We start from the raw sequence: 10181 nt of genomic DNA, 5'->3' as shown, positions 1-10181 counted from the left end.
ATGTATATTTAACTATTTATTGGGAGTCATTATTTGGTGCAGGGGCTTGAGCAGTTTCTGCAATTTTGGTACCGGTAGTTTTTAAAACACTTGGGAAAATGTTTGTATAAGTTAAACCAACAGTCAAAAATGAATAATATCTTTTGTACGCTTTAAGAAATTAAAAGTTTGCATAGTTGTAGACACTCTCCTGGAGATGAATGGGTAAACATGGAACAGGAAGTAAGACAAGGATATATCTGGTTGTTTAACGTATTAATTGTTAAACAAATACACCAACCCAAATAGAATGTAGGTTGGGGTCATAAATGTGTACTTTTAGATGCAGAGAATGCCATGTAAAAAAACGGAGTTAGGTGTGCAGAAAAAAATGGAGCGAATAATTCCAAATTATATGTCACTGGTGAATAACTAGAACAAATAGATGAATCTGTATAACTTCATGGAATGTTTTACCAATCATGGAAAAATGGAGAAATGACACCAAATGCTGGTAGAAAGATAAAGGGCAGTAATGACATCTTTTGTGTGAGGAACCAAAGTTCTTGTCTATCACTATGGACTTCAAGATTTCTCCAATATGCAACTATAGAAGAATGTTGGATGATTTTAGGCACATCTCCCTTCTCACATGACTGCAGAAGTGAGATTAACTTGGTTTGCACTGTACAAGTTTACGTTGTATTATTACATAAGGCAGATGGTTCCATGGCAGAGAGTTGAAATGTTCAGGTTCATAGGACACACACCACCATAAAGTACCTCTGGGGTTTGGCTTAAAGGCACAAGCGCCAAACCAGATCGCGTCATGAACTGGATCATGACATATTGCAATGTTTTTTTGCCTTTGTGAAGCCAGGGTGGGTGTGGCCCGCACATGATTTATCCAGCCTGCAGGCCGCCAGTTGTAAAGTGTGAACCCAACTAGAGTAGCCTATCCAAACCATGGAGTAGCATTGTGCACAAATCTAGCCATTATGAAATGTGCTTCCTAAACACAGAAACCCTTGAACACTGAACCTCACTAGCGAACAACTCTCAGTGCTGGGACTCTGAGGAATTTCTCACAAGAATGGCACAGGTACAGCACAGCATTGTTTTCAGGCATACTGCTTTATTGAATTTTATAATGAATCAGCCCAATTCCTTCCTCGCAACCTCCCACTTCAAAATAAAACGATGCCACTGAAGCTGCATCAGGAGGCTGGCCACACCAGGAGGAGATCAACGCTTCAATATTTTGGTTTCTTTGGTCTCCGACACCACTTTTCCATCCACTATTTTGGTGGAGTGAATCTTCTGAGACATGGTGCTTTCCAGTAAAGCGTCTTTCAAGCTGAAGGAAGAAAGATTTGGGTAATGAACAAAAATCCCTTTCCACATTTGATGTTGGAATGTATCTCACATGTGTCACTAGTCTAGCTTGATAAGTTCCACGCTGCATATTAAGGGCAGGAAATGATTCTTGGATAAATCGCTGTATACATTCTAGAATGTTAAAACACATTATCCTGAGGTAACATTCCCTGCTAGGCATGTTAGAATAAGTGATAATTATAACCTCAAGATACTTGGAAGGCATCAAGTCGAGGTAAGCTGCAAAAAAAGCAACATTACAAAATTACCCACCCAGTTGGTGTCAGGTTACTAAGGTTGCAGCTTCCACTTGCATGTCATGCTGAAAACACTGTAAATATCAATTTGTTCTTTTCAGGCCCAGGTGTGACTTGTTTTGGCATTTAAAGGATCCAAATCTACTGTTTGGCCATAGCAGTGTTTTTCAGCCATGGCAACTTTAAGATATCTGTCTGGCCTGGGAGTTCTGGGAGTTGAACTCCAGATATCTTAAAAGTTGCTAAGCTTGAGAAACACTGGACTATAATATTAAAAAACGACCTAGACATCAGAAACAGCTTCTCTATTGCTACTTTCAAATATTCCTAACATTTCTGCTGAATTGCCGTAGTTTCTCAAAGGTATTAACTAGAATTTAATAGAATTAGGGCTACCGTACTTAAAAATTTAAATTCAATTCAGCTATATGTGTCATATTTCCTTTCACAAATTTGGTAAAAATTGTTTCAGAGCTTATTAAAGAGATGGATACACACGTGTGAGGGTAATCTAGGCCAGCAATTCTACACATTACTTAAACTCAAAATTAATCTTTAATCTAAGTAGGTACCGAATATGTTAATGTTTTTTTTTTTTTAGTTTTAAAAACTGATTGAATACCTGTAAGCATAACCATCCTTCACAGAAAAAAGAAATAGCTTTGTTTCTATCACAGCATATTTCACATTGTTTGCTAAAACTGATTGGTGGGTCTTAGAATATGAAAGCTGAAGGATCACTCTTGAATGATTTTGTTTAGCTTCCTAAGCCAGTATGACCCATGATAAGGAATGCACAATCAAAACCACCAGAGGGAAATTGTAAGATCAAAGCAAATAGCTCAGTCTCTTTGTCTATCCTAGTCCTGAAGAGATTACGAAAGGGGACAGGCTTACCTCAATTCCTCTCCGCCCTCCAGGAGATTCCTATAGGTAGCAATCTCTGCTTCCAGCTTGTCTTTGATGTTTAACAGAGCCTGGTATTCATCTGCCTGGCGCTGGACGTCATTCCTTAGCTGTACCAGTTCAGCTTCTGTCCGCAGCAGGAGTCCGTTCAGGTGTTCCATTTGCATTGCATAGCGAGACTCTACTTCGTGCAGGTTGCCCTCCAGACTGGCTCTCTGTAGGGGGAGGGGATGACAGAATAAGAAGGATCAGATTTGCTAAGCCAAAACTCTTTCTGGTCTGAGGTAGCATTTCCATATTGCAATATTCCTCATTATGTCCCCTATGTGATCGTTTCGCTTCATTCATGAATTCAGGATCACCCATCACTGATCTCTTATGGAATACTATATCTGCTTGCTGTCTTCTTTCCCAGTCCAAATCTAACTCACATGGTGTTGCGCATCGGTACTGCTCCAGCACTTGATTCATTGAACAAAACAAATTTTCTGACCAAGAGAGTTTTCAATATTATTTTAAAATTAGTTACAGTGTTGGAGATATCAGAAGCCCAAATTAAAACAAAATTAAGCCACGAGGCAAATGTATTTCTTTCATTCTTCAGTCCCATAAAATAGCCACCTCCATCTTAGTACTTATCAAAGGGAGCTAGAAGGCAACAGCCATTATCTTAGACAACACGCCTTATGTCCATACCAGCTGGTGATAAAGGAAGTTGTATACCCCAAACCCTTGCAAAAGACAACACCAAGACTGATTTCCATGGAAACTCCTGTCAACATACCACATTGCGCACAGATTCTAGTTCAATTTCCAATGTTTGGACTGTGCGTCGCAAATCCGTAATGGTGCTACGAGCCGTTTCAATTTCTTTGGTATTTTGAGTGATGACGACGGTGCTCTCTGTGATCTAAGGAGAAAATGTGAAAGCAGATTAGGTTACCATCTGAAGCTCTCTCTTGACAATACATTTTGTGGGGCACATACTGATTTAAAGAGCTCAGCATGGACCTTTTAGGAGAAAGCCAAGAGAATTAGCTGTTCTGCCTACCTGCTGGCTCCAGTACTTATCCAAATCCTCAAGATTCTTCTGAGCCAAGGCATCATACTGCGCACGGATCTCTGCCATTATCTTGGCCAGATCCTGTGTTTTGGGAGCATCTACTTCCACAGTCAGACCAGAGTTGGCAATCTGGGTCTGCAAGTTGCTGACTTCCTAAAAGAAACAAAAATAGGAGTATTTGGGTTACCTTTAAGAGTTGAAAAGACAGCCCGGAACGATGGCTATCTATGATTTATTGTCAAGCTCTCTTCCTTGTTAGGCAGTACACAGGCAGTAACTAACTCCCTTTCCCTTAAACCAGGGGTTTCCAACCTTGGGCACTTGAAGACTTGTGGACTTCAACTCCCAGAATTCCTCAGCCAGCTTTGCTGGCTGAGGAATTCTGGGAGTTGAAGTCCACAAGTCTTCAAGTGCCCAAGGTTGGAGACCTCTGCCTTAAACTACTGGCACTGTATTTTCTAGATTTCAGTGCCCAGTGCCAATACTTACATCTTGATGATTCTTCTTCAAAAAGATCAGCTCTTCCTTGAGGGCCTCAATGTCACCCTCCAACTGCAGACGGCTCATGTTGGTGTCATCAATGACTTTGCGGAGGCCAACGATGTCACTCTCCACTGACAGGCGAATAGCCAGTTCAGCCTCAAACCTGGGCAGTGGGAAAAGGCAGGATTAGGTTCCCATAGTAATTGGGTTTGTGAAGCAAAAGAGCTGCTGGTATTATGCGGATGACAATGAGTTACTGAGAAAGAACCAATGCTTTATAGAAGCTGTATCCCAGCCAGGGAAATAGAAGAGTGGCGCAACGAGATGCAAATTTCTGTTTTCTGATATTTATAAACAGCTTCCTGTCCTTTCAGCCACAAGCTTGAAATTATATGAATGAGGCCTAACATTTCAGAAAAGTAAGATTAAATAATAATTATTAAATAATTGTGCTCTTTTACCATATTAATAATATCAAAATAAATTAGCAACATCAAAGTATAAGCTAAGGATAAGAGAAAAAATATGTACAACTCAGAGAGGTTGCACAAAGTCCTTGACTTTTATCATTTATAAACCCTTTCATGAGATAAAAATATATTTTTATTTGGATTAGCTTTTCTTTTTCTAAAAGTTCCTTATTCCTTTAAATTTGAGTTGTAATCCAAACTAGCTGGAAGAACATTAGATTGCCTTAACCCTGCTTTGCCTATTAAGGCTTGGGTGGTTCCAAGGGCTGCTGGACAGGATTCCAGAGCCAGTTAGTGAACTGAGATGAAAACACTCACTTGACACGAAAGTCATCGGCAGCCAGGCGAGCATTATCAATCTGCAGGATAATACGAGCATTTTCCACAGTCTGATCGTAGATCTGAGGAGAGGAGAGGAAAGGAAGCACACATGGCAGATTCATAAATGTGAAATAAATATTTGAGTTGCCTATCAGGAAACAAAAAAACTGGGCACTCTGGCATGGCATTTTTAAACAGCATAAATCAATTGGCAGAAAGCTACAGAAGAAGCCTCTCCCACCACAGACCCATTGGACTCAGATCTATGCCTGTGCAGATGCTACAAAAAGCAAAACCTTCTACAGCAGTAGCTAAACCCCTCTTCTCCATACACTCTTGGACTGAGATTTCCAGATGGGATGGGATAATCAAAATATCCGGACTTTTCAGGCTTTATAGTAATCAGACCTGAAACTTCCTCTTTTTTTTTTTTTTTTAAATTTCAGGAAGGCTAGTGCAATCTGAACCTACAGGTTTTCAGCCAGCCTACAGAGTTTCCATTGTTTGCCTAAGCCATCCCAGGTGCAACTCACCTTCCCAGTTCCCAAGGCAACAGGGAGACCAAGGTTCTTAAAGGAGAAACTATCTGCTTTGATCAAGCAGCTTCTCACGTGCCTTTACTTTTCCTAATTTGTGGTCTCCGAGAGTCCTGGGCACTGAAGGACCTAGAAACCAGGCAATATTACATCAAATCTGTAAACTACTTTGAGCAGGCCAGGGAAATACTGCATTCATTATGTAAAGTTTTCAAACTCACTAATTTTGCTGGGCTCTACAACTGCTTTTCTAGGAGTAGGGAAAAGAAGATATTATTCAGCTACTCAGGTTCCTTTAGAAAGGCGTTTTCACCCCTTTGTTCTTCTCATAGATGTCGAGCACTAAAAAAATTTCTGGGATTGGAAGCTGCCATTGTTGAAACACTTTATCCGAGCCTCCTTCCCTTTTTTGCTGTTGCTGTGTCCAATTTAGCAGTTATTCCTTAGCAACAATAAGGCAAATCCTTAAGGCCCCAAAGTGGTGCCCATGGGCACTCTGTCCTAAGTAATTTGTTGATTTCGGATTCATTTTACAATGGCAGCCATTTTGTGAAAAGGCGAGCCTTTCACAATGAAACCCAGAACATCCAAGATACAGTGCATGTCCCTTCCTCTGTTAAGAATTTGGAAAACCTTAATTCAAGTTTGTTTACAGTATTTGCCAATGTCCCTTAAGGGAGCTTGCACCTACACCTAATTTTATGGCCCCGGACCTCCTTGAATAAAGTGACCACATGCAAAAGCGAGCATGGCTATTGTGCCTTAAAACAGCTGAATGGAAACACTAATTTCAGGAGCTATTAAAGAAACTGAGGGAATTCTCACATTTATAGCAGCTGGCCTCTAAATATGTAGAAATGCGGTCATGAGCTTCCTGAGATTGGAAGGGCTCCCAGGGAAACTATCTTTAAAATTACAATCTCAGTAAAGTATCATAATAGTGGGTTTCCCAACCTGAATTTCCAATGAACCAGATAACCAAGTGGTTTTCTTATTTGTACCTGCCAGTAAAAACCAATTTTCTATTGCCAATTGATTAGGGGGAGAGACGGGAGGTGGAAAAAAAGATAAACAGGCCTAGCCTGTTTTGCTTTAAATAGCAACTTGCCCTCAAGTATTATTATTATACAGGAAAAGTCAGATTGCTCAAAGCAACCTAGTGGAAACAGTGCTATTGTCTTCATGCTTCTTTAAGGGATTCCTACAGTATCTGGCTGGCTGGCCAGAATGGGAAGAGAAAACTAGTTACAAAGGTCATGGCCAGGCTTTGATCTGATTTAGTAGGCCTAGCAGAGTCATGATCCTTCCATAACTTATAATGAATTGATGGGCCATATTTCATGCAATCCTTGAAGGTACAAGAGGTGGAATCGAAGGCTTAAAAAAAAAAAAAGGTTGCGGCAATAGTCCTCTTTCCCATATATTCATGGCAAAAGCCACCAGCCATGATTTTTAAGAAACCTATTGTTTCTAGCAGACAAAGTAAGGGTTCTCTGGAGAATTGGGTATATTCCAGGCAACCGTACCTTGAGGTATATAACCTAGCAAGAGCTTAACTCTGCTCTCTCCTAGTAACAGATCTGCCAGGTGTTATAGAATGGACTTAACTCATAAAAGGCCCCCATGCACAAAATGGCTGTGCCTGGCTTTGATATGGTGTCAGGTGTTTTAAAAAAAAAAACAGGGTAGGTAGGAATTGGAAGTGAAAAGCTTCCCAGAAGGAGAAAAAAAAAAAGAAACATCTTTTCCCCCCAAGACATTTTTATTCTACTTTCTGCAGCTGCACCACACCCTCTAACCAGCTCTCTTGCATTCCATGCCATATATTTGACCTGAACAGGTGCTGAAGCTTTTGCCAACAGGTGCTGAAGCTTTTGCCGTTATCTTTATTACCTTTGTTTGCTAAATGATTTTACACATACTTAAAAATGATTCAGAAGAAAAAAAAATCCCTTAATCTACTCAGTCTTAACAAAGGTCTTTTGAATTCTGTTAGGAAACCACCATTTGGAACATTCCTGTAAACCGAAGTTCCTCTTTTTCAAAACCACTGTAACCCAGCCCTTCCCAACCTGGTGCTCTTCAGAGGTATTTTACACTGCAAATCTCAAAACCACAAAATTGGAGTTAGCTGTTCACTCTCATTGTTATGGCTAGATGAGAAATTTTGTCTATTTCTCCCCAGGTTAGCCTATTCTTTCCTGCTGGGCATTAAGCTGCAGGAATTTTAACTCTACTCTTTACCTGGAGGCAGGGAACTCACTTTACCTGTTCAAGATCTATTCCCAGGGTTTAAATGGCCTGGTGCTTGTTCTTTGACTTTCTGAAAATAAGAGCCACACTTTTTCATTCCTCTATAATGCTCTAGAGAAGTTCTATATTAGAGGCATTGTGGAACTGTAAATAGGTGGGTACATCAAAGCAACTGGTTCTATTCCTTAGACCTTCAACCCAAAGAGGTGTATCACAAAAGTTACCCTGTAGTAAGATGAGTGGCCAATAAATTTAATATAAAATTTAAAAACATGGCAGAAGAATATAAAATCCAAGATAAGAGATGGAAAAGTGAAAGCTTTTTTCACAAGAGCAGCAAAATAGATGCCTCTGAAATGTTCTAGAGATGTTAATTGTATAGTAGGCTCCTTGTTGCAAAATGCTGCTGTTATATTCCACATTTCCCAATATAAAGTACATTGAATATTTCTTTGCAACAGCAAAACACAATGAAATAAACCAAATTTGTTGGAACTTCACACTTATTGCCACCTTTTATGGTATGGAAGAAAACCAATATCTGGTATATAGTTTCCCTCTCACCCACCCCACAATCTATACACGGGCTGCATTTCTTCAAGAAAAGCTCCACCACTCCTCAGGTATGCAGGTAAATTCTACACAGGTCTGAACTTTTGGCTCCACTCAAACTTCAGAAGGCAAACATGGGAGGTTCCTTTTACAATGGGTTGTTAGCACACAGATAGTGCAGCTGCATCCGTTTCTTCTAGTAAACCATTAACCTGTGAAGACAAGCTGTTGAGCTCCAGTAACTGCTTATCAGTGAAGGCAATTAGGAAGGAAAAAGGTTTTATTGGCAGAATCATTTTTCAGGGAGCCGGAGCCACTTTCATGTTGGATATCTTATCCACACCCCCTTTACCTTTGCTTCCCTTATTGTGTCACTCTTGATAAAAATAATACGAGCAAAATGTGCATACTTAAAAGGGGCAGAAGGACAAAAGGTGTCCCAAGTCAGAACTACTGCTTGAAAGTGGGCAAAGACAACATTCCCAATTTCAGAAACAGTTCCACTTTCTATTTGGAGGGGGGCTCTGACATCATCATACTTACTAAGAGCTAAGGTGCCCATTACTCGGTGTCTCCCCAAGAGGTTTTCTCACCTGGTTCTTCAAATCCTCGATGATATCAAAATTACGGCCCCAGTCTCGGGTGCTGGGCCCTTTCTTCTCCATGTACTCGCGGATCTGGATCTCCAGCTGCCGGTTATCGGCTTCCAGGCTGCGCACCTTCTCCAGGTAACTGGCCAGACGGTCATTCAGGTCTTGCATGGTTTCCTTCTCGTTCTGGACCACCCCAGAACCGGAGAGGTGGATGCTGCTGCTCATCCCCCCGTAGCCCCCTCCGTAACTTGAGCTTCCTCCGTAGCCTGAGCTTCCTCCATAGCCACCACCGTAGCCTGAGCCCAGGTTAGAGACTCTGGAAACAGAAATTCTCGAGCCGGAGCCACCGGCTCCAGCGTAGACGCTGGCCGCGGTGCCCCCGGTGCCAAACTTGAATGGCCTATGGGAGGTGGAGTAGACGGTGGACCTGGAGAAACTCATGGTACCTGCGAAGACGAGGAGCAGCAAAGACAAAAGTGGAGGGAAAGAAGTTGAAACGCGCAGCCTACCTCTGGCTTTTATAGCCAAGAGGAGCAGGGGCGGGCCCAGCCGGACCCACCTCTCCCACTTGGCGCCTTGTGCGCTGAGCTTGGAAGGCGCGGCCAATCCAAACTCTTGAGCTCTGCAAACTTTTTCTTTCTCGGATTTGCTCGGCGCTTGGCCCACTTCCAGAAAAAGCCGCCAAAGGAACTGGAGGAGATTGGGCGGCCAAGGGGCGTGGGTGCCAGCTCCTGCCTTCTATGACTGCGAGGTAGATCGGCTTCGTGGAAGGTGAAGGCGACGCCCTGTCCGCGCCCAACTGCACCGTTATTGAACAGTCCCGCAGACATTTCATAGATGATCGGAATGGGTTATTAGAGCCTGAGGACGCATGCTACATACCAGGGGGGTTTCCAGCCTTTGCAATTTTACGACTTTGGGAACAAATCCACATGGCTGGTTGGGGAATTATGGTAGTCGAAGTCCCCAAGTCTTAAAGTTGCCGAGGTTGCTCCCCTGTGCTATATACTATTTGACATTTCTCGACCTTTTGGGCACATTGAGATCTAAGTAGAATTGAACCTCTTTTCTGGCAAATCTTCCCCAGTAAACCAAGATTGTAGGGTGAGGAAACGGAGCAAGTCACTGCCTGTACTGTAGACTTTTGGAAGCACAGTGGATTCGCAGTGGCAAGGATAACATGGCCATTTCACTGCTAGTATGTTTGATCCAGGGTTGCTGTAAACATGGGGATTGGGAAAAGGAAGGCCTTGTGATCCAGGTTTATCGGCACTGCTGTGATGATGTTTTTATTTCATAACTGCTAGGGTGCTGGATTTTGTGAGGCGCTATTCTAATCGCTTGTGAAGGCGTAGGATCTTGGTATGAATGAATTTCTGTCCAATTTCCCT

General features: G+C 41.9%; 1 protein-coding gene across 1 annotated transcript; it reads right to left on the bottom strand.

Moving 5' to 3' along the window:
* Positions 1-1094: 1094 nt before the first annotated feature.
* On the bottom strand, positions 1095-9337 carry KRT18 (keratin 18). Its single transcript, XM_032210372.1, has 7 exons — positions 8791-9337; positions 4854-4936; positions 4072-4228; positions 3571-3735; positions 3304-3429; positions 2511-2734; positions 1095-1336 (listed from the first exon to the last, which is right to left on the bottom strand). The coding sequence occupies exons 1-7, from the start codon at positions 9229-9231 to the stop codon at positions 1225-1227; spliced, it is 1308 nt and encodes a 435-aa protein (XP_032066263.1). The 5' UTR covers positions 9232-9337; the 3' UTR covers positions 1095-1224.
* Positions 9338-10181: the final 844 nt, after the last annotated feature.

Source organism: Thamnophis elegans, chromosome 2, assembly GCF_009769535.1.
Source record: "Thamnophis elegans isolate rThaEle1 chromosome 2, rThaEle1.pri, whole genome shotgun sequence".
NCBI classification, from domain to species: Eukaryota; Metazoa; Chordata; class Lepidosauria; order Squamata; family Colubridae; genus Thamnophis; species Thamnophis elegans.
Note: the sequence above shows the minus strand (reverse complement) of the source record. Positions and strands in the feature narration are given on the sequence as shown.

Excerpts from the sequence above, each read along its gene's own strand:
- KRT18 (XM_032210372.1), bottom strand. The coding sequence starts at position 9,231 with ATGAGTTTCTCCAGGTCCACCGTCTACTCCACCTCCCATAGGCCATTC. Across the intron at positions 3,430-3,570 it reads ATAAGTACTGGAGCCAGCAG|ATCACAGAGAGCACCGTCGT; the intron begins GTAGGCAGAACA and ends TTTTCTCCTTAG. Across the intron at positions 2,735-3,303 it reads TAGAATCTGTGCGCAATGTG|AGAGCCAGTCTGGAGGGCAA; the intron begins GTATGTTGACAG and ends CTCCCCCTACAG.